At 38.2% G+C, this 23,683-nt stretch overlaps 3 protein-coding genes across 3 annotated transcripts; 2 read left to right on the top strand and 1 right to left on the bottom strand.

Moving 5' to 3' along the window:
• The first annotated feature begins 2,624 nt into the window (after positions 1-2,624).
• ppp1r14d (protein phosphatase 1 regulatory inhibitor subunit 14D) lies at positions 2,625-10,824 on the top strand. The gene is made up of 4 exons (XM_028000352.1): positions 2,625-3,454; positions 8,952-9,032; positions 10,127-10,159; positions 10,290-10,824. Exons 1-4 carry the CDS (start codon positions 3,275-3,277, stop codon positions 10,356-10,358), a joined length of 363 nt encoding a protein of 120 aa, XP_027856153.1. The 5' UTR covers positions 2,625-3,274; the 3' UTR covers positions 10,359-10,824.
• Positions 10,743-18,012, bottom strand: zfyve19 (zinc finger, FYVE domain containing 19). The gene is made up of 11 exons (XM_028000351.1): positions 17,838-18,012; positions 17,089-17,210; positions 16,955-17,008; positions 16,701-16,867; positions 15,608-15,750; positions 15,405-15,513; positions 14,469-14,681; positions 14,237-14,313; positions 13,940-14,041; positions 13,691-13,848; positions 10,743-13,468 (listed from the first exon to the last, which is right to left on the bottom strand). Exons 1-11 carry the CDS (start codon positions 17,889-17,891, stop codon positions 13,390-13,392), a joined length of 1,278 nt encoding a protein of 425 aa, XP_027856152.1. The 5' UTR covers positions 17,892-18,012; the 3' UTR covers positions 10,743-13,389.
• A 58-nt stretch (positions 18,013-18,070) lies between these two features.
• On the top strand, positions 18,071-22,133 carry bub1bb (BUB1 mitotic checkpoint serine/threonine kinase Bb). The gene is made up of 9 exons (XM_028000350.1): positions 18,071-18,193; positions 19,225-19,387; positions 19,468-19,527; positions 19,620-19,764; positions 19,853-20,049; positions 20,147-20,310; positions 20,384-20,577; positions 20,673-20,773; positions 21,572-22,133. Exons 2-9 carry the CDS (start codon positions 19,245-19,247, stop codon positions 21,855-21,857), a joined length of 1,290 nt encoding a protein of 429 aa, XP_027856151.1. The 5' UTR covers positions 18,071-18,193; positions 19,225-19,244; the 3' UTR covers positions 21,858-22,133.
• The last annotated feature ends 1,550 nt before the right edge of the window (positions 22,134-23,683 follow it).

Here is a 23,683-nt window from a genome sequence, read left to right as displayed (position 1 = left end):
AGTCCTTAGACAGCAGGGCTGACATTTGACTCTGCAGCTTTAACATTTGCTTCCTTAAGTCTTCGATAGCACCCGAGTCTGATAGATGGCTACATGAACATGAACTGGTAGTGTGAGCTTGTGCACTGACACGATGCTTGACTGATGGAATATGTTTTTTCATTAACATCTCTTTTGCCAACTGTCTGTCTTCTTCTGTTCTGAGTTTTAATAAAAGCTCTGAGAAAGGAGGTGGTTGGTCTTTTTTCTTTTCTAGTTGAAGTTTGTTAATCATGCTGTTATCCCAGCAACCTCTACAAAATTGTTTTAACAAATATTTGTCAATTTCAGTGGCTGGAATCCCACCACGCTTCACCACTGTGCTGAGAGCCAACTGGAGTCTCTGCAGATAAGAAGATGGTCGTTCCCCATGGTCCTGAAGCGTGTTTAAAAATTTTGCAAACAATTCTTCTCCATCCTCAACAGTGGCATATGCAGAATCAAGTACCTGCAAAAATGTTGCAGGCAGGGCACCAGGCCCCAAACCCTTCACTAGGTCAGCAGCTGGAGGGAGTAAACCTTCCAAAATGCGCCTTGTAACATGTAAAGGTGCTAGACTTGGATCTGCATTTAAGAGTTCTATTTGAGACCTCCAGGATTCATAATCTGCCTCATGCTGAGGTTTTGGAAGTCTTCCTGAAAAGGTGCGTAGTCTAACTGAAGACAGAGGTTGAAGATTTACATCATCTCTGCGCACAATGTGTTCGACAACAACCCTTTGAACCCCAGAAGGATTCAGATCAGTCCCCGAGAGGAAAATTCTCGGCCCCACATTTGTAGTTGGATTAGGCTGAGTTTGTGGTCCCTGCTGGTAGGTGGTGGACTGATCTGATTGGTTTGCGGGAAGAGTAGATGGCTGAGTCTGACTGGACTCTCTTTCAATGGTAAGTATTTCAACAATATCCTCCTCATCACCATCCCCTTCATCATCCCCATCAGGCTCCCCTCCGGTAGCCGCTATTCCTAAATGAGCACTTATTTGTTCAAAAACTCCTCTCAAAACGTCATCAAATGATTGTCCACTCTGCTGGGAAATACGTTTCAGTTCATGGAGATAATCAGGAGGTAAGGTCGTGTCCACTGTGACTGTGGCAGGGCACTCTCTTGAAAGCAATTTAACAACAAATATAACATCTTCTGCAACCTGAGATGGATAAACATATGGTAAAAGCGATTTTAGCTTTTCCAAATCTGCAGAATTAGTAAATTCAACGGCCAGGTTTTTATAAAATGGACTCTCACATGCAGTAACAGAAAAAACCTTAATTCCACCATAACTACGTAAAAGATTGACAATCTCATCATCTGCTTGAGTGTTCGTTACACCACTAATGATGACAGAATTAGCAACATTGATACCAACTTGGTCAAAGAAATCCATATTTCAATACCAAACCACAAAACACATTCACCAAAACATTCACAGTATCAGGCTCCTGGCTAGCTCGCCAAAGTAATGTAACAGTTATGGGCTAGGCAGCTAACTGCGGCTACATAAGCAGCATCGGAAGAGTGGCCTTTTAAGGAGCCTGAGGTGTGAAAAAACACAGGAGGCAGTGCTTTTAGTTTTGGTGAATATATATTAAGTGATTTGAATAAAAAAACATACAATTACAATAACACAATGAGACACATGAGAATTGACTCAGAATAAATTGATTGTCCAAATCATAAAGTCCATAGTCCATTCCTAGCTCGCCATCTTTCGATCCAGATGAGGATCTGATCCGACAGGTGGAAAAAAAAAACCCGACCTAAAAGGTCAGAAAACCCATTAAGTGTTTTATCAGAAACAAATATAATACAAAGGAAATAATTATTAAATTTAAACATCTAGTTTATGCATACTAAATGCAAATGCAATAATTAGATTCCTAATAATTAAACAGACATTTCAATCAGGTTAAACTAACCATAATTTAAATAAAACAAAACTATCATATTTCAACTAATCAATTTAAACTTAAAGTACTAAAGTTAAAGTGCACTTCCAAAATATCAATCAAGAAAAATAAAATAAATTAATTGTCAAATACTCAAGCAGAGTGAGGGAAGAAAAATAAATAAATAAATAAATAAATATACTGCGCAATATCAATTTAAGTGTAGCTACATTCTGTTCTGATCAATTTTAGTTTAAACTTCAGTGCCTCGGCATCAATGTAAAGGTGTCAGAATACGCACAAACTTCAGCAACAAGTTACCTTTTTGAAGAGAGTTACAACAGCATTTTCATAGAAGAACATCATACCAGCCGACAACCATGGGGGTGGTAGTTTAATGGTCTGGGACTGCTTAGCTTCTTCAGGACCTGGAAGACTTGCTATTGTTGATGAAACAATGAATTCTGGTTTGTGGCAGAAAATCCTGTGGGTAAACGTCCAGCCATTACTTTGTGATGTTAAGCTAAGGGTTCTGGAAAATCAGCAAATCCATGTCTGAATCAAAGTTTCAAAAGACTTTTGACATGGCGTAGTCTAATTAGTGACTTGAATCTAACTGTGATATCTGAAACATTTTAGGGTTACAAAGAAGCAAGACATGAAGAAATATATAAGATGGGAAATACTTAATACTTACATAAGACTATGCGGATGAACCTCCTACTTTTCAATCTCAAGGCAATAATTACTTTAGATACTTCAGTAAGGGATGTACTGGAATGTGATATTTGTTTTATGTGCAATTACCTGTGAAATTGAGAAAAAACTAATTATTATTGTACTTTTTGTTTCATATGAATTCACATATATTCAGCCAAACTGATCATTCCTAGACGATTGCCCTTTCAACCTTTCTTCCTTTTTTTTATTGCTGCAATTGACCTATGCTCTTCTACCTGCCATAAGAAAAAAAAAGAAGAGAACAACAAGCAATTACACACTCTGCAAAGTGCCCCCCCTCCCCCCACACACACACACACATATGGAGAGTCATATCTCATTACCATTCTCCTGATAGTGCAGCCAGTGGGTGTTGCAATAGGAGGAGGTGGAGGGAAAGAGAGCAAGAGAACAAGCTTCAGAGAGAATGAGCGAGAGGGAGGACGAGGACAGGCAGGAAACCAGAACCGGCATTAAAGAGATAGAAGAAAAGAGGAGCAGCGTGTGGGAAGAGCAGCCCATCAGAAAAAGAGCTTTCAACATATAGAGGAGGGGAGCCAGTTTGTGTAGAGTGCGTCACAGCCTGTGGCTCTGTCTGTGTGATCCACGGTTCTCTGGAGGCCGTGGCAGCCATGGCGACAGAGCCAGGCACCCAGTCCAGGGTGATGTTTCAGGCGCCGGACAAGACAGAAGACTCGGCACACCGTAAGCTGGGTAAGCTGACAGTGAAGTACAACCGCAAGGACCTGCAGAGGAGGCTGGATATTGAGGAGTGGATCGACGGGCAGCTGCACCTGCTGTTTGACTGTGAGGTAGGAGGAGAGGACTGTCTCACTCTGGTGCTGTCAGCTGCTCTGCATGCATGAAAAGAAGGTTCAGGGAAAGGGAGCCATAGAAAAGCTCATATGCTCCTGCCTTGGGTTATCTATCATGTGTGGATCATGAAATGGGTGGGAGGAAAGAAGCTGCAGTTTCTGGTTCAGAAGCACTCATTTGTCATCAGCCTGACTGCAGCGTCAGCTGTATCCATGCTCTTAGGTTCTTTTATTTTAGTGATAAGATGCCTGGGAGGAATCAGATTTAAGAACATATAGTTGTCTACATAAACTATATGAATGAGGCTATTTATTCAGACACCACATTGATCAAACATTTGACCTTGTTGCAAATTGTGAAGTTCTGCACTTTAGATTTCTGCAGTTCTGAGACAAACATTCGTATTTACCTTGTGAGAAATTACTCCGATATGGTATTGATGGGGAAGGCAGTCATAGGTCTTTGAGTTAAGGCACACAAGGCCGTTCCTAAAGAAACTGACTGTTTACAGAATTCTGGACATGGGGTGATGAATGAAAAGTTTAGTGGAAGGAAGAGTGTGGTAGCAACAGGGACAAGCAGGAGAGCCTCTAGAGAATTGGAAGCGAAGCCTATTCAAGGTTTTGGGAGAGACTTAAAGGTGTGTGGGCTGCAGCCGGAGTCAGGGCCTGAAGAGGTACCAAACACAGACACATCCAGAACATGGGCCACAACTGTTGCACACCTTTCTTTTTAGCTACCTCTGAGCTCCACATTTCTTATCTAAGATCAAAGTAAATGTTGCTTTTAATTTGGAAAGTGAGGTTTCAGAGTTTGGAGAAAAAAGCGGAGAGGCACAGAACAAAATTTATATTCAGTAATTATTTGAGGAGCCATGTTATTCCCTTGCTGTTGGCCCACCTTGTTTTATTTAAGTTGTGTTCATATTTGGTCAGCAAGCTTGCTTCACTCAAACCTCAGAACTTATGAGGTAACGTAAGGAGGAAGATGAGAAACAACGCAGATTATAGTATGAAAGCTGATATTAAGTCCTACTAAACACATCAGCATTGCCACAGGATGATTGATTCACAGAGAAGCCCTGTTCAAGTATTGAGCACATGCATTGCATACTACATGGAGATCATTTTCAATAGGGAGACATTCCTGCGTTTTAAACCTTTTATTCATTGGTCCAATGTACTGGGGAATATAAAAAAAACATCAGTCAACTTGTAGTTGATTTTCATAATGCTTCATAATGCAATCCCGTTCTGTGGGATACAATCCAATTATGTCAGAGGCTCCATATTGACTTGCTTGGCATACTGTGAGGGGAAACCATGGCAACAGATGTCTCTTCGCCCACATGAGGCTGCTTGGCACAGTTGGAATTAGAGGTGTCCGTTAAGGATTGCGAGCTTCTGGGAAATAGTGTCTCTCAAATGACAAGATCTCCTCCTTTTAACCCAGAGATGGTGGAAACAAATTGTTATCCTTTTATTTCCAAACCAATCAAGCAAAGAGTTAGTTGCAGCCTCCTCCCATAAGCAAAGGAAATGTACTATTGCTGCAAAAGGAGATGGTGTCTTTCATACGGTTGCAAAATTATCAAAATGTTAGAAGCAGCTCTTAAACTTAGAGAAGGTATATTGCAGGAGTGTAAAGGATTAAAGGAGATAAGATAATAAGTCATGGCAACAAAAATACAAGTGTTCACCTCGGCAAGTAGAAAATGCTTGTCTTCAGTATATTTTTCCTAAGAGCAATGCTCTGCTCAATGACAAATTAGCACTTAACTTTCCAATGTTCTGCATGAGTCACTTGTGCAGAACTGGTTGTGGCTTGTCCGTGTGCACCGGGTAGTGTAATGAATTTTGCATGAGCCTTGGGGGAAGGTTACTCTGTTGGTTCTCAGAGTCTTCCACGTGGAAGCATTTACCATCAGTCCCCTGTGTCATAGCCTAAATTATTTATCTGCATTTCTAATTCATACAAGGGCCTCTCGAGTCAGGAGTGGACCCTTAGTTTCACACTTCACACCTTCTGAAAAGTTGGAAAATGCATTTTAAAAAAGTTTGAACAGTACTTTTATGCTTAACATTAGAAATCAAATCTGTAGTTTAAAAAAATGCACTCTAATGAAATATAGTGCATTTAGGAAGCAATAAGACACCTGGAACATATTTTGTCACATAATTAACCACACAACTTAGTGTTTTTGTGGGGATTGTATGTGATGAAAGATGTGGAAAATTATAAAGTGGGAAGAAACTGATGCAAAACATTTTATGAAAAAGCATGTTATCTGTAGTTTGCAGTTTCATACAGCATCTGTAAACATCACTAGTCAGGTATTCTCACAGATTCTTGTTAGGATTCAGCTCTAGACTTTGAGTAAGCTTTCTAGCTAATGCACATGCTTTAGTCCAAACCATTCTGTTGTAGCTCTGTTTGTAAGTTGAAAGACATTTTCCTGCTTGAAGCTGAACTTCAGACCGAGTTTATATTCACTCACTGCCTCTAACATGTTTTCTTCCAGGATTTGCTGGTATTTAATTCTCTCCATCCTGCAATCAACTGTTAAGCTCTTCTGTCTTTGCAAAAGAAAGACAGATTTCTGACAAATACAACTAACAGTTGTCCTATGAAGAAACTATCTCACCTAAGCCGTTACCTCTGTAATCTCTGCTACTTCTCCAGATATACCCTTTGCCTCCTGACTGCGTCTCTGATAAAAACTCTGATAAAATCTCTACTTGCCCGGCATGCGTGGGTGGATGGCCTTCATTTGTTAGTTGTGTTATATATTTTACTGGCTTTCAATGATGAATTGAACACTACTCTGAGATGTTCAAAGATTGAGTGGACCCTATTTACTGTTTACGTGACTTCTGAAGGCAATTAGTTTTACTGATTTACATTTTGGCTTATCGGGTGACAATTAAACACATTTACAAAGACTTTTGATCACCATTTCACATTTTCCTTCCTCTACTTGGTAAAATCCCAATGAAATACCTTGAAGTCTGCAGGCTGTGATTTAGAGACCAATGTGGAACAATCAAAAATAATTTAATTAAGCAGCATTCCCTCCAGAAATCTGGGCTGCTATTGTTTTTAAGCAAAAAGATGTGGAATTGTATAAGATTAAAACCTCTTTTAACTAATCTCTCTTTCTTTCAGGGTAATTAATGAATGTTTAGACATCTTCACAGCTGGTCCTGCTAACAGGAAAAGGGAAAGATCTGATAACCGAAACACACACCAGCATTATCTCATAACAGACACATTTTCCAGGGCTCAGTTTCCCTTACAAAAGCATAAACACAGGGAAACGTGTAAGTAAGGGCTCAGTGATTGTTTCATGTTTATGTTGTGTTGGGATGCTTTTGTAGAAGGATGGCCCAATGGATTTTGTTACCTAAAATGACTAATTTGCAAATTCTTATTTCTGAATCCTGTCCTCCAAGACAAGTTTTAATATACACGAATGTCAACATTAGTGCCAGTGCTTATTCTAAGTTCAGTCTTTTAACTTCAGAAAATGCTGCAGAGACGTCTGCATCTGAAGGTCTTATTCATATTCAACATTCCATAGACTAAAGCAGTAACTCTCGACAAGATGGAAACTGACTGGATATGACATAAAATCTTGTAAGTTAGAGGAAGGTTAGTGATAACTTGTGAAAAGCATCGCCCTTTAATGTTTAGTGATGCTCTGCATGCATGGCTGTCTGAAGCAGTGAAACGTCAGGGTGGAGGTGGTGAAAAGAAATAAAGTAATTTAACATTAGTTTTCACAGTCTTTTCTCTTTAGCTTTTAGATTTATTCTTACATTCATATTTTATTTATTTTGCATAAAAAAAGAATTTAAGTAAATGACAATGTAATTAATTTCAGCTTGCGGCCTTCGCAGCAAAGCAAGATAAAGCATGGAGCAAAGGTTTGGCTGTAGATTTATCCTGCAGAGTTCAGCAAAATAACAGAGGGTTCAAACTTGCAACACATATCAATTAGAGGGGCCATGGGGACTCTGAAGAGGCCCCATTTATTTCACTACTCAGCACTTTCACATTGATTACTTTCCTTCCTCATGAGCTGTGCAAGCCCAGTCGTTTTCAGTCAAGAAAATCCCCCATCTGGAAAATATTCCCTCGAAAAACAAGGCCATAATTGTCAAATGTGAGTGCTTACTTCAGATATCATAACTCCATGAACTCTGCTGACTGCACTCCTCATTCTCTCTGAGAGTGGAGCATGGACATATTACAAGCTGGCTTTAGGTATTGATCGCCTTGCTGTATTTGCCTTAGATGAGAAAAGAATTTGCTATGAACACTAAGTTGCCATTATAGTTCATAACTTAAAATGCTTAGTTATAGTTAAAATTTGACAAAACAAATTTTGAAGTGGAGTTATAGTTGCTCATTCTGTATTGCAAAAATATTTCAAGCTCAGTCAGATTGTATGGAGAGTGTCTCTAAACAACAGTTTCCAAGTCTTGCCACAAATTCTTAATAGGAATCAGTTCTGGACTTTAACAGAGTCATTCTAGCATGGTGTGCTTTTATCAAGATGTTTAACTGCAGATCCGGGTGTGTGTGGTGTTATCCTGCCACAGCTGTTTTGTAGCCTCTAAAATGTTTTCTTTAAAAAAAAAAAAAATTCCCATTCCCCTTCACATCAATGGTGACCAGCTTCACTAACATGGGTAATGAAAAGCATTCTCAACACAATGTCACAGGATTTAATTAATACCTGTCAGGATAGATAAGCACATTACACTTTTCAGATTTGTACTCGGGGGAGAGGGGAAAGTTTGTGATTCATAACGTGAAAATATCGAAAAACCTTTGTCAGCTACTGCACAACAAACCAATTGAGAATTAATATAGTGCACAGCATGTGTGTGAATAATCCTTCAGTAATGGTTGAACTACATGGTAAAAGGTAACCCATCCATGAAATCTGCTCTTGGTACGGTAAACATTGGCCAACTAGAGTCCCTTCTGCCTCAGTGCTCTTGAGCACTGCTCATTAATCATTTTGTGAGAAACAGGCCTTATTAGTTTTGCTTATACTGTTAGAATAGCTCTATTTTATCTGGTACACTCAGTAACAAAAGTGATACAAAGCTTAAATGGGCGTATGCTATTGGCTTATGAATGATTTAACTATGTGGTGTAGACATTTTAACCACTACCTGTAAAAGGATGACACAGTGCTTTTATAGTTCATTCATTCCTTCTCCAGTTCAAGGCTGTGGGTGGAGGATGGAGCTGACCTGTACCATCACCCTGTTGGGTCAGTTCAGACCAATTAAGTGAGTTGGCTTAATTCAGGACTTTGTGGGGAAAACGTAGAAAGAAATCGGCACAATAAAGCTCCCACCAACGTTTTGATATTCCATGCCTGTTTTGCAGTGTAAAACTAATGCTGTACTCAGAGATTCAAATATAGGTACTATTGTGACAGAAAAATACTCTGAATAACTTTAATTTCCATCCTAGGAGGAAGAGATTCCAGAGTTAGAAATCGACATAGATGAACTCCTAGAACTGCCCGATGAAGGACAAAGAACTCGACTTGAGGTATGTTCTATAAATGTTTAAACACTTCTCTGTCCAGGTGTTAAAAGTTGATAAAAGAGTTTGTAAATTAAGTTAGGATAGGATTTGAGATTTTCCTTCAAACTGTTCAATAAAAACGCCTCTTGTTTCCCAGAGATGCCAAGTCTGCAAAAGCAAATCATCTGATTGATTTTTAGCAGGATCTCTAAGTGCTTATGTGGTCTGCATTACACAAATAAGTGTTTTGTGGGGTCATAAAATAAACAGAAGCACCTCTAAGGCAGAGCTTTATTTCGTTTCTTTCTCGTCTTTGCAGCTTTGGCAACAGTAAAGTGGTTCTGGTTCCCTTGCTGTGCCACAGCAGATTTGCTGCACTAGAGCCAGTGAATGCACCGTTTCCCCTGTTGCATAATGGACTTTGTTGAATAAAGTGTAGTCCAAAAGCTGAGATGAATTTGAAGATATTCGCTCAAAGAGTAGATTTGTAAAAACTATTTCTGTTTATACAATATGAATGACATGGAATTAGAAAGAAAACCATCAAATCTTTTGTTTGATTTAGAAGCTATCTATTGTTTCAATCTAGTTTAAAGTCATGCTAACTCTTTATGCCATGCTTAAGATATCTAAATAAATGTGTACTTATGACACAAGCTGAAATCTTTTAACACATTAAATGCATGCTGGGAACCAATGTCGCAACATTTGCAGTGAAAAAGCAATAAAGATATTTTAATCATGTTTAACAGTGCTGGTTAAACGTTCTCAGCTTTTTCCATTGTATAATTCTGTTTTGCTAATTTGACTCCTTTGAAGATGTAATTTTGTTTCAATATATTTTAAATGTAGCATAAAATTAGAGGTGCCTATAGAATTAATTTAAAGGGTTTAGATTAAAAAAAATGTCCTAAGCAAATCATCTTCTCCAATCTTAAATTCCTGTCTGTATAAACTTTTGTATTAGACTCCCCAGCCAAGATACGGCCTGGTTGGTTCAGCATGTTTACCTGGATATCCATTACACTCGTGGCTCCACTTTTGATGGTGGCCCTGCTGGATAGACAAAAAATGTTGCTTTCTTGGACTAATTTTTTATTTCTGTATTTCTTCTTCAGGAATTATTGCAGGAATGTGGAAAGCCAAAAGAGGTAAGGTGACAAAAAAGCTTAACTTCCACATCCAAAGACAGCCAATTTTAATAATTTACTCATTAGGACATTCATACTGTCTATTTAAAACATAGAGAATGAAAATCTGCTCTCTGAAACTTCCCCACAGGAGTTTATCAACGGGCTGCTCTACAGGATAAAAGGTCTACGTAAAATGTCAGGCCCCTTGAAGAAGTAATTGGAGGTCAAATTAAGAACCAAGACGACGTGGAGCCTCTTCTTCCCCACAGGTTAAGAGTTTGTATGCCTGGAAGTGCAAATATCAGATCGGGGACATTTCCTGACTTCTTCCCCCCTTCTTGAGTCAGAATGAATTTTTTCTGCTCAATTTATGGACTCTAAAATTTAAGTTCCCTTCAAAATATCAATAATGTAAAAGTGATAAACATGACGCAACTATTACCCAGATGGACTCTTTTTTTGTGTAAGAGTAAAAGAGTGTACATTTTCAGTTTCTTATTTATGTACATAAGCATTTTGTTTAGGTAACAGTGTTGTTGGAATAAAGTGGAAGCTTTTCAAAACAAGGCTGTTTGTGCAAATAATCAGATTTAGAACAAAGTGATGAACCAGTTTGTTTTATTCGACATTAATTATGCATCTGCAGGTTAGGTTTGAATAAATTAGAGTACTGTTGAAAAGTTTATTTGGGTTTGCAATTCAATTAAAAAAGAGAACACAAATGTTTCACATAGTCATTACAGTGGCATATTTCAAGTTTTGTTTCTGTTAATTTTGATGATTAGGACCTAAAGCTAACGACAACAAAAAAATTGTTTCTGCATCAGAGACTGCCTTAAAAGGAATCACTCAGCGGTTCTGCCAAGTTGTCAAGAAGACGCAGGCTGATTTAAAAGCAGCTTTTAGCTTATTTCTAATGTTGTGTTTGATGTCTGTCACCTTCCTCTTGACAATACCCTAAAGATTTTCTATGTGGTTTGGAGTCAGCAGAGCTTGCAGTCGAGAACAATGATGCCTTGGTCGTGAAACCAAGTACTACTTACAAGTCCTGACTGTGGGTAGTTCACTGGACCTCAAGCAACCTTTTTACTCTGCCTCAGCACCTTTTTTACCACACAGTTTCCTTCCACCTAACTTTCTATCAATATGCTTAAATAAAGTATTCTGTAATCATCCGGAAAATAGCAATTTGCTGTAAGCCATAATTATCTAAATAGAATAGAAGTGAATGCTTGAAATGTATCACTCTGTGCATAATGGTTCTATATAATATGAGGTTCACTTTTTAATTTGAATTACCTTCTACAAAAAAAAAACCTAATTCTTGGAATAGCAGTTACATTACTTGGACAAAATTTACAGCACTAATAAAACCACTCTACTATCACAGCCGCTTTTCATTACGCCCTGCAGCACTTTGTCTGGACACAACTGAAAGGATAACCGTCAGCGTTCTGTTTTCTGACATGAATTTTTCAACAGAGTGATGGAAACAATGGAGGCGTCAACATGTCAAGTCTAGGAGTAAACACACTGAAATCAGCCACAGGATGTTCCATTAAGCGTGCACCCATTATACCCATCCATTTCCTGTGTGTGGTGGTGGTGGGGTGGTGCCTGACATGGCCAGAAAAGGCAAACATGACCACCATTAATGGAGGGGGCAGCCAGAGGAGAGTGTGAAGGCTTCCTATAAGTTAACAGCACACTGGTCCTCTCACTGTCATACGCAGGGTCTTTTTGTTGAGGGCTCCATTACCGTTACTTGTATGACTCTGACTCATTCATTCTTTCACTGACAAAGAATCCATACATGCCAGACGATTTTCTTAATAATGACACATTTTGTTTAAAAAAAAAGGAGCTTTGGCGTTAAAAATGATCAAAACAATTGCTTCATTTAGAATCAAATGACAAGAGAGTCAGCGCTAATGTCAGAACCACAGCCAAACATAGACAAGAACAACAGCACAAAGGGAACAAAGGCCTCAGTGATTCTTTCATACAGACTCGTCTGTGACTTTTCAGTATCTAGCTGACAATAGTCTGCAAATGAGTGCACATTGTCTTGGGTGAGCTCATGATCTGTCTGCTTGATGGAAGTGCTGCAAAAAGTTAAAAATACTCAAACAGTAATGAGTGCAAAGTATACTTAGGAGGAAGGCTCTTTTGTCATGAAAAACTAAGACAGTTCAAACAAACCTGTGATGCTTCTTATTCACGTTGAGACTTCTAAACGTTGTGTTTCATTTAGCATCTTCAACTAATACCTTTTTTTTTTTTTTAGCAAATTCTAAGATAAGTTTCAGATATTACATGTCTTGCTTGTCTAATTTTAGTCTAACCGCTGTTGGAAATCTTGCACAGTATTTTTAAATGTCTTTTAAGTTCCTTACTGCACTTTGCCTTACAAGCTGAATCAACCCCTCCAGCTATTTTGGATTTTATCACACCACAACCCCAAATCTCAATGTCTTTTATAGGGATTTAAAATAAATGACAAACACTCTACAGATTTTTTTACAGAGATGAACTGGAAAGCATATGTATTCAGCTTCTTTTACACCGATACCCCTAAATAAACTCCAGTTCAACCAGCTGATGTCAAAAGTCTTCAAAAACTAAATGTATACCTCAAGTGGGAGAATCAATTATCAAGACTGTGAGCGTCCACGTGATAAAAAGAAAAAAGGTGTTCTTCTCAGATGAGACCAAACGGAACTACTTGGTAAATATTTTAAACATTATCTATGTGAAAAATAAAACTCTTAACACACTTAACATTGTGGCGGCAGTATCATACTATATGGGGGTGGGAGGAGGAAGTGAAGTAGAAGGCAATCCGAGAAAAAAAACCTGTTAGACTCTAGGACGAGATGGAGGTTCACCCTCAAGCGGAATATTAAGACGATGAACACAAATAGTCGTATTACAGGTTGAAAACCATGTATCCTTTTTTTTCTGTTACATAAATACATGCTACTTTGTGGTGGTGTATCACTGTAAATCCCAATAAAATACAATTAAGTTTGTGGTTGTGCCATGAAAAACTGTAAAGCCCCCAGAGGGCATTTATTAATCCTTAAGCTAGGTACTGTAAGTTTATGTGTTATGATGAGCTCTGGTTTATAGTAATGTTTTCAATTCCTATAAAGCTGTTACCATTACTGCAATACTCCCTGTGAGGCTAACAAGCAAGTCCTACAACCATGAAAGGTCAGAGTTTAATAAGATGAACATCTTTAGTATCATGTCTTCCTCTTCTTCTTCGGAGCAGCGTAGCTACTGGTGTGATGCTCCTTCCTGTCATATTTATCATGGCCTTCCCTGAGGAGATGATAGAGAGCGGATTGATAATTCATCACAGTAAATACTTTATATTCATGCTGCTTAACAGTATGGTAGCAAGCTGCGCGGGATTTATGTGGGTCGTGGTTTGCATTCCAAATCATTTTTCTTGGGGCAGACTGAAGATTTTTCCAAGCACAACCCCATTTTGAGTCATTAACTGGAATCTGTAGTGTGTTTATGATGATTAATGCATGTTACCGAAAGCAGCGGCTGCAGTACAGGTCTCCATCACAGGTGTAGCAACGCAGGGTGGCGTTTTGGTTACAGATGCAGCACCAGGGAAGTTCTTCGTCGTCGCTGTCTGATGGCTGATGTGCAGCAGCAGTAGGAGAAGGCCGGCTCGTCGGGGCAGGAGTCTTTAAACACATCAGTAGGAGAGTAGCTTCAATTTTAAGCACCCAAAAGAATGAAAACAATGAATTTGCTTGTGAGGTCTTTTTTTAGTACTGGTTTTTTAGAGGTTTTCTTTTTTTCTCTGTTCCTGGGTCCGCTGTGCTCTATAGGTATGTTGTAGCCACTGGCTTTATCAAGTGCAGCCTCTTCTGAAAGCTGGAGCCAAAGTCAAGAGGATGATTAAAACTTCAAAACATGTCTGTATTTGAAATCACAAATTATTAAAATGGCCAAATAGCAGCCTCTTGTGGCCATAAAGGCCATTCTAAATACTTCACAAAAGCTTTTAAGGGTATAGCAGCAAATTTATTATTAAGCATCCATCTATAGTATTAACATTAGATGACTAACCTGTTTCAGGACTCTCCTCACAGCTTCTTCCTCAGTCTCTTCTTCACTGTCAGGTTGTCTGAAATCCTCTGCTGTGACTAAACATGAAGCAAAAAAAAGGTTGATTTGTCTGACATGAGCAAACAAACACTTCTGCAAAACAAGACATTGCACAGTCTAGTTTTGCTGTTTGAAATGAAGCCATAAACCGATGGACGAAAGATAAGATTGTAATGCTCTTGGCTCCAAGCACCTTTATCTGGATCCTGCCCTTTTAACTGTGCCAGCCTCTTGGCCATGTGAAGGATCTCGTCCTGGGAATATTTCTCCCTCTTCAGTTCCTTCATGGCTTCTTCAAGCAGACGGTCTTTCTCTGCCTCCTGCTGTCTCACCTCTCCCTGGTTGTCCTCCAGATTCTCGTCTGAAGCAGCACTTTCACCTTTGTTGAGATCATTCATATCTACACCTTCAGAAGTGAAAAGTAAAACAATGTTTTGTTTTATTTAGAAAGCAATAAATGTAACTTCAGACTCTGCCAAATGCTGATATAGTCATTTTATTACTTATAGTGCCAGTCAAAAGTGTATCTACGCTTGTAGTAAGCATGTATTTGATGGTTTGTTAATGCTGCATTTTGAACAGTATTTTTTTTCCATAGTAAGTTTATGCAACATTAAACTCAGGTGAGTTTTAAAGAGAAAAATTGGTTGAAAATGTAGGTTTTTAAAAAACTATACATAAAGGCTAATGCAGTAAATATTTATGTACATGAACTGATATTTGAGGAAATGTTATTACACAAGTTGCAGCTTCTGGCATAATCCTGGCTGGACATTTGACGACTGCTAGTGACAATAGTAATAAAGCTCATTTAGACTCTTAGCTATCCTGGCAATGACCTGATCTCAAAGCACAATTCATACATTTTTATTACAGGTGAGGCTGGGGCGATTCCAGAAGCTTAATTTTTGATTACCTTCTCCATGTCAAAACAAATTTTGATGCATGTTTGGGATCATTTTCCTCTTTGAAAACCTAACTGCCAGGTTTCTACCATTTAGTTGTTTAAGGTTCAAGGTTCTTCTTCCTCATTATTCTGTTCTCCAATGATGTCCCCTTAATGATGAGTGCATATCAACATTTGACTTGTACTATATATCTACAATTTATGAGACAAATATTAACTTACCATCTTCTGGACTTGACTGTTGATCATCAATGGCGACTTCTTCTGCCATCTGAGTAATCAAATCATTGGCTTTTTCAGTTTGAGTCCTGGTGTCAGGAGGCTGGTGTACCTATATGTGTGAACACATAAAACTTACAAAATATTTTCTTTTTTCACCGAGCCCTATACTTGAGTCTTCCACAGAATTAGCAAGGGGAACTCACTGGTCGAGGAGCTTGAGATGGAGGTGGCTGACCCCGCAGAGCTGCCAGACGATCCTCCATATCCTCTGAAGAAGGCACTGGCTGGCTGGGAGTTTTCAGAGCAGCAAGACGTGACTCAATCTCCTTTTCAGAAGGAATAGACTCTAAAGAGGATAAAAAGTTATTAAAGACTTTTTAAAAAGAAGAAAACATATTAATCCTAGGCATGGACTGATATTGGATCTCAAAATAGATCAAAGTTTTAAAATGTACATGTTTTTTAACAGCTGGTTAAAAGAAGGCTCCCATACTTTTACCTCACTCACAAGAAAGACAAATTAGCTGTTCAATTATCATTCATGTTCATTTTGAATGAACGTGTACATTTTTTGAAAAGAGCTATTGTTGGGCTGCTATCCTATGGCTTGACTAACTGATCCCCAAGTATTAGTTTATTATGTTTCTGTTACCCCTTAAAGAGCAGAAAGGCAAAGAAGGCATAACAATAACTATAACAATGCATTTTACTTGAAATATTCATGTAAATTTACCAAGTTTTTCTTATACTGTTTGTTTATGTCTCAATTAAACATCAAAGTAATAGTAAATAATTGCTATGGGTAACATTATTATTGCTGTAATAAGTTTGGTTAACTTAATCAGCACTAGAAAGAAATTATTGTTTTTCAGTTTCAAATAAAGTTGATGTTCTCTGTTCCATTTGCATCAACTGAGCTTGGTAAAAGAGCTTTTTGTCCACTCAGAACCATATATTGGAACAAGTTGAGGAATGACTGGAAAATGACAGAGTTAATTTCATTAAGTGATTTTAAATCAAAACTAAGTCCTTGAGGCTAATTCCATCACAGACAAATGTTTTATAGTTTAGATTAATTGTAATGTCTATAAAATTTGAATGTGCTTCTATTATATTTTGTCTGTGTTTGGTACTTGCTGCTGCCTATCTTGACCAGTTTTCCATTGGGATCTTCCTGGTTAAATAGAAATAATACCATCCCATTTTTACATAATTTTTCATATCAGCCAATAGCTAACTACTCAAATCATCAGCTTTGATATAGATGATAAATGCTAAAAGAACTCAATGCATTACTTGGTTTGGTGTCTTCTTTTAGCTTTTGAAGCCTCTCAGCAATAGCGTAGTCTTCTTTACTAAGCCCTTTGGTTGGTATTTGGACCGATTTGCCATTTCTGCTCCCTCCATGCGCACCAGACTGTGTGGACTGCGGTTTCTGTTTGGCCTCCAGTGCTGTAACCCGTCTGCAAAAAGCATGAATTTTAAATGTTAGGACATTCCTGTTGTTAACAAGATTCTTTTGTTTTTTTCAAACGTCTAGTCATACAAACTTTTTGTAGTTTTCTGGAGGGGACCATCTTCCAGCATTGTTCGAAGATTCCCCTCTAACAAGAAAGAAGGTGAAATATTAGCTGACGAAAAAATTGGTTTAGTTTGTTTTCTGTGTGTAGGGGAGGTGGTTTACCTTGTGAGATTACCATGACACTGCTTGCAGACCTTCTGCTGGGTGTTGCCACAGCGAGGCACCACAGCACTGAGACTCAAACAGCTGGAGCAGAAGGCACGGCCGCAGTTCTTACAGCCCAACTGAAGGGAATGGTTAGCGGAAAATACACCTTGTATGTTACCTAAGCAGACTTTAATAAGCATGGGTGGAATCGTATTAGTTCTTCTGGGTCCCTGGATCTTTTTTGAGTTTTTTTTTATTATTTATTTTTATTCTATTTTATTTATTGATAAACTTAGAGTTAAATTTAAAACTCTAAAATGTCTCTCAAACATTAAAATTAAGATTTTTATGTCTTAAAGGTATTTTCAATTTGCCTTCCAAACGAAGCAGAGCAATATTTCAATTGTTTTTATTCAAAAAGTATTTTTATTACAACCATTGCAGCTTGCTTTGCATCAGATTTCTTTATTTATCTTTACTCCCTTTCACTACGTTTCTAGTGTTGAAACATCTTCACAATTTCTGTCTTCAATATTTTCCATTAGTTGAACATCTTTTTTCATGCACTCTAAATTTATCAATTTAGAGTGCAATTTAGAGTTTCCTATGTATCACAAAGGCTGTCGATAATAATAGCATACTTCTAAAAAATATTGAGAAACACAGTATTTGTATCGCCATTTTTAAGCGAGAATTTATGTCTAAGGAACCCAGGTAGAGCAAGGTAATGAAGGTTCCCCAAAGGTTGAAAAGCTGTATCTTACCTCCTTCTTGAAGAGACTAAACTTTGATGCACAGCCATAACAGCGACTGTCCATTGCGTCTCCTCTTGAGTAATGCCTTCCCAAGCGATTGAGAAATACACCTATAGTTGGCAAAAATTTGGAAAATTAGCTATACGTTTTGGGATGGTTAACGTTGTCATTATCAAAACAGGAAGCATGCCGGAAACGGTAATATTACGTCACGCAGAGTTTCCTGTTTGGGATTCGTCCAATCAGCTTTCTCCGCGGACTGCGGCCGTTGTTCAAAACAGAAGAGCTTGCTAGTGTAACGGCGTCACAGCGCTAGACATTAGCTGAAGATATCCTGCCAAAAGAGGTTAAAACGGATCGAAAAGGTATTAAAAACAAGGCCATTATCTATTGAAAGTTCTGTTTAACTCTATGGTTAGCTGGCGAAATTAGCTAATAGTGTGAATATTGACAAAATTTATTGAGCTAAAGCCAAGGTGAGCTTCTCATGTCATTGCGACTAGTTAGCTTAGCATAGTGGAAGTCACACTGTACGTCGGATACGTTTTCTCACAGAGAACTTAATTTCTTTCGCTAAGTATAACTTGCACGGTATAACTCTTTGTAATATGGCATTTTAACAACAACAACAACAAAAAAAGCTAACTTTTTCCGCAATCCTTATGAAGGGAAAACCGTTGTGGAATCGCTAATATAATTGCCATTGCAAAGATAAATTGCGTAGGTCACTTTGCAGAATAACCCTCTCCTTTATGTTCAAGAAAGGCTATATAACGGTCAAAATGGAAACATTGTTTAATTATTATATCGGATATAGGGTTGCAGTGCTGCCCATCGTTCTTGTTTGCACACTGAGCAATATGCAAACAGAGAGCCAGTCTTCTTCATGAGGTTGTTCAGTTTACAGCTCTGATGTAGCTACCAGAGCTACAAAGAAAACTGGATATGCATCTGTTTGAAACATTGCACCTAAATAGTTGTCTTTGTTGCATCTATCTACGGTTTTCTTCACGTTCAAATGTACAGCTGAATCTTGCCCCTAGCTGCTGGCTCTTCTGTATTGTGCCTTGCGTTTATGCAGTTGTTGCAGATGTCAGTCTAAACTTTGTTGCAATACACAGTCCCGCTCAGCTTTAGCTTGGGTGTTTTGTCTTCGGGATGAACCAGCCTTTGTATGATGGTGTTTTCAGGTTTGAAACTCCCTGGTAAATTGCATTAAACAAAGAACTATGGCCTAAAAATCCTGGATGTGAACTAAAGGAGGTACTTTATTTCATCATGACTAGGTGATTTGAAGTCTTTAGTACAGTATAATGGGTATGTCATGTTGGCTTTGAAAACAAATGTAGATGTGTATCATGGAAAATAATAATAAGCTGCTATAATGTGTGTATAGGGATCTAGACATTGTCAACAATGGCAGAAGGAGGAGATGTGGATTGGGAGCTCAGCAAAGAAAACATTCAGCCGCTGAGGCGTGGCAGAGATATATCGGTGTTACATCAAGCCCTTAGCCAACGAGAAGAAGGACCCACTTCTGCAATCAACCAGCAGAGACAGTAGGGATCATCTCTTTAACTTTAGATTTGAAGTGGAAAATGATCAAACTCTGGTCTCATGATTTGTTCTGTTTCTTCAGGATGTTTGAGTCTGAACTTCGAATTTATGAAGGGGAGGATCCACTAAGTGTTTGGGATAGGTAAGTAAATTGTACAGCATGAACGACAGGTTTTAGTAGATATTGCCTTTCTATTTCAAAACCTCTGTTGACATCATTGTGTGGTTTAACAGGTATATTAAGTGGACGGAACAAACCTTTCCTCAGGGGGGCAAAGAAAGCAACCTTGCAACATTGTTGGAGCGGGCTGTGACCACATTTACAGATGAAAAGATGTATCACAATGACCCTCGCTATGTTGATCTCTGGATCAAATTTGTATGTACTCTTTTAACTTTGGATTCATTCTGATAAACAAGCTTTGTGGTGGTAAAATTTGCCAAATGTTTGTGTTGTATGTCACCAGGCAGAGAACTGCTCAGAGCCCCTCGATATCTACAGGTATATACAAGCACAAGGAATTGGAGTGACACAGGCGGCGCTCTACATCGCTTGGTCAGAGGAGTACGAGAATCAAGGCAGTTATCGAAAAGCAGATCTTGTCTATCAAGAGGCATTCAAGAGGTTTGCTGAGCCACATGACAAGCTTCTTCAGTTTCACAAGTAAAGATCTGTTTAATTATGATTACACCTCTCAGTTTAACTTCCTCCTCTTTGAACTGTTCTATAAGAATTACAACATTTGAATGGTCATTCTCAGGGCTCTGCAGGCTCGTGTGGCCCGGCAGGCATTATTAAAATTGGAAAATGACAGCAGTGACGAGGAGCCCAAACAACCTGAAAGAGTTTCACTAGCCGACCTCAAACATAGAGGGAAGAAGAAGGCCATTGCTCCTGTCAACAGGACCGGGTCAGCAATCAGAAGTAAGTGAAATTTTTAGCTGATGTTACCCCTATTGTTATTGCATTCCTTATTCTTGATGCTTTCCCCGGGCAGGTATTAGCGGAGGCCTGCCATCACGCGGTGCCCCGGTCCTTGGCAACGTCTCAAACAGTAAGCTGGTGATTTTCGATGAGAACAAAGCTGAAACTCCGGGTCCATCAGAACCTTCGCTGGAACCCTGGATGGCTCCTCCCACATCAAGGGCAAAAGAAAACGAGCAGAAGCCAGAGAAATGGTGTGATGTAAAGGTATGAGAAAACATGTCTTTTTTCCTCATGCAAATTTGCACATTGATGTCTACTAAAGAAATTCTTTATTTTTCTCTTGCTTATAAATGTCATAGATGCCCCAGAAAACAAAATTTGGACACGCAGTCATGCCTCCACCACCTCCGAAACCCACCTTCCAACCATTTGTTGAGGAATCTGACCAGCCTCCAACAATGTGAGTTCCTCCAGGAATCATATTTGGAAAAAGAACAGACTATAGATCAATGTGAGAAATAATATTGGTAATTGGAAGTAATTTACATTTAAAATAGGAAAGAAAAAAAGAGTGGAATATACGAGTGTGGAGGTCTAGAAGTTCTTTGTCTTTTATTTCACACAAATAAGGATATAAATTGTTTGAAAGACAAAATCACAGATGAGTTTTGGTAAATTAGAATATTGTCAAAAAGTATATTTATTTCAGTGATTTGTTACATTTAATTCAGAAAACTACATTACTTAAAACTCTGCCACTGAATATCTGATTCAAAAAATTTGTGTTTTGATGGGAAAATTACAAAAGGTCATGGCTGCATGTTTACAGAATGCTTTGTGTAGGTATATCCATCAAAGTTAAGTGGAAGAAAAAAGTGGTAAAATTTCATCACACACACCGCAGTTGGAATCAATTCTTCAAAAGCCACCACACAGATTTATCTAGAACATCGGCTACCACTGTTCCGTTCCTTCTTTCCAAGCTACTGTTGAACTCCATAAACCTTCTTTCAGATGAAAGTTAATTTTTCATTTCATTTGGATATCATCCCAGAATCTACATACAAGTTTGCTGAAGCGTTTCACTCCTAAATCTTTAATGTAAATTACAAAAATGTGATGATCAAAATCTTAGTTCTTTAATTATTTATTCACACTAAACATTTTTAAATGTTAATTCCTTGTTTAAGAATTTCTGACTTTTGTTTCTTCTCTAGATTACTGTAAGATAAATATTAATGTCTTTCCTCTCCTTCAGGACGCCGTGTAAGATAAACCCGATGGTGAACTCTGTTCTTTCAGCGCGGAAGCCGAGTAAAGAAGAAACTCCCCTGAAAAGACTGCAAGAGCATCATCAGCAGCGTAAGGAGGCAGAAGAAGGAAAACTGCAGGAGCGGAGCATGTACTGTAAAGAGCTGCTGCTCAGCGGCGCCACCGAATTCTGCTTCGAGGAACTGCGAGCTGAACATTTCTTCAAAAAGATGGCACAAAAGTCCTCAGCCAGAGGAGACGGCTGTCAAGCTGCTGCCGATCCTGCAAAGTGACACTTGCACCTTAAAAAATTCTCCTCAATTTTGGCAAAATTTCACTATCATGTTGTAGTTGCTCGTGTATAGTTTGTTTTCCTGTTGTTAATATTGTTTTTGTATTGAAGAGGCTTTTTAAAATACTTCCAATTTCAAAGCATCTCACTTAAGACGTGTAGGGTTTGTCAAAATTCTGCCCAAGAAAATGCAGACTAAACATTATGGTTAAAAGAAAAACGGAAAGTCGTTTGACGTACAGCTGTTGAGCATAACACGCTGATGTCCTGCCTCTTACTACTATATTTACTAAATATTTACTATACTATATTTACTATAATACTACTATATTTTTCTGCTTTTTTCTCATGCTCTTCTTTATAAATATGGAAATGCTCCCTATAAGCTTTTTTCTGTTCTTTAGAGCAGAGACCTTTGCATGTGCAGATAATTTTTTTTGTCCATTTCAGTATTTCTTAACAGTTTTATTAATACTTTTTCTATGACACTCAATTTTAGATTAAAACCCCTTCTTTGAAACCTCATGCGTAAGTTTGTGTTGCTGAAATAGTAAACTCTTGTGCAGTTTAAAGCTAAATCCCTGATGCTTTCAGATGAACAAAATGACCATTCAACAAGATAGTTGAGAAATGTTAGACACATAATCCTTATGTGTAATTGCATGTTTTACTGTTATTAATAACCATCTCACTAGATTATGATAAAACGAGTAGTGAATACACTGCTGCTAACTTATGACAATATGTAATTTATTTTCTTTGAGTGACCTGAAGGTGCTCAACATTAGGGCTGGGGGATATGAGGAAAATCTAATATCCTGATATATTTTTGCTATATCACGATACACGATGTATATCACGATATTCTTAAAGGAGCTCCAATGTTATTTTAAACTATAGATCTCTTGCAGCATATGTCACCCACGCAAGTTCCCGCCCCCATTTTCCTGCTAGACTTAAATGTAAGCTCATAAAAAGGGATTCAGTATTTTTGCTATGAACTGTCTACACTATGACTAGATAACAAGGTGAGAAATAAGTTTTAACTAAGAAAAACAATAGCGAGGGAGAGGGAAGTAGGTCAATTATGATTGACTTTGACAAACTTAAATAGATGTGCTGTGGAATAATGTGTGTTTTGAACAGATCATCAGTAAAGCAGGTGTTTAAATTAGCTAATCAACCACCACTGTGTTAGTGTGGCTAATAGTGGTGGCTAATCTACTACAGTGATCACTTACATTAATAAAATTAAAAGCAAAATACACATCAAGCCTAAAAACCCAAAACTGTAACGAACTGAATGTTCTCTTCTATGTGGGGGTAATGTTTGAGTGTTTTTAGTGCTGAATCCTGATGCATAAAGTTGCATTGTTGTCAGTTGCTATGGCAACGAGTCTGCGTGTATTGTAAAGCCGACACGAGCGAGAAAAATAAAAAGAATGAGTAGTTTTGAGTCATTTTTCCCATTGCATAGCACTAAATGAATCACACCTACGTTTCCAAGTTTCACTTTAACGGACTAGTTCTACCGCGGCTGCGCGGCTATGAACGCATGTAAAAGAATAGTCTCATTAGATGGTGAAATAAATTTGTGGTACAACCTTTTGTGGCAATAGTTAACATGCAAATTACCTAATTTTGTTCGATATCCTCCATATAAAATCCAAACCACTGCCAAATTATTATTCAGTGTTTCTCTTCGGAACTAGACTAGTTCATCTGATTCGCTCAAACTCTCGCTGTCACCATGTTTATTTTCCCCACGCAGAGTGATTGGTAGAAAATCTTTAGGTTGGGAGGGGGGAGGAACTAGTGATGCATTCA

The sequence above is a fragment of the Xiphophorus couchianus genome, chromosome 19, assembly GCF_001444195.1.
Source record: "Xiphophorus couchianus chromosome 19, X_couchianus-1.0, whole genome shotgun sequence".
Taxonomy (NCBI): Eukaryota; Metazoa; Chordata; class Actinopteri; order Cyprinodontiformes; family Poeciliidae; genus Xiphophorus; species Xiphophorus couchianus.
The sequence above is the reverse complement of the archived record's forward strand: the minus strand, read 5'-3'. Positions and strand labels throughout refer to the sequence as shown.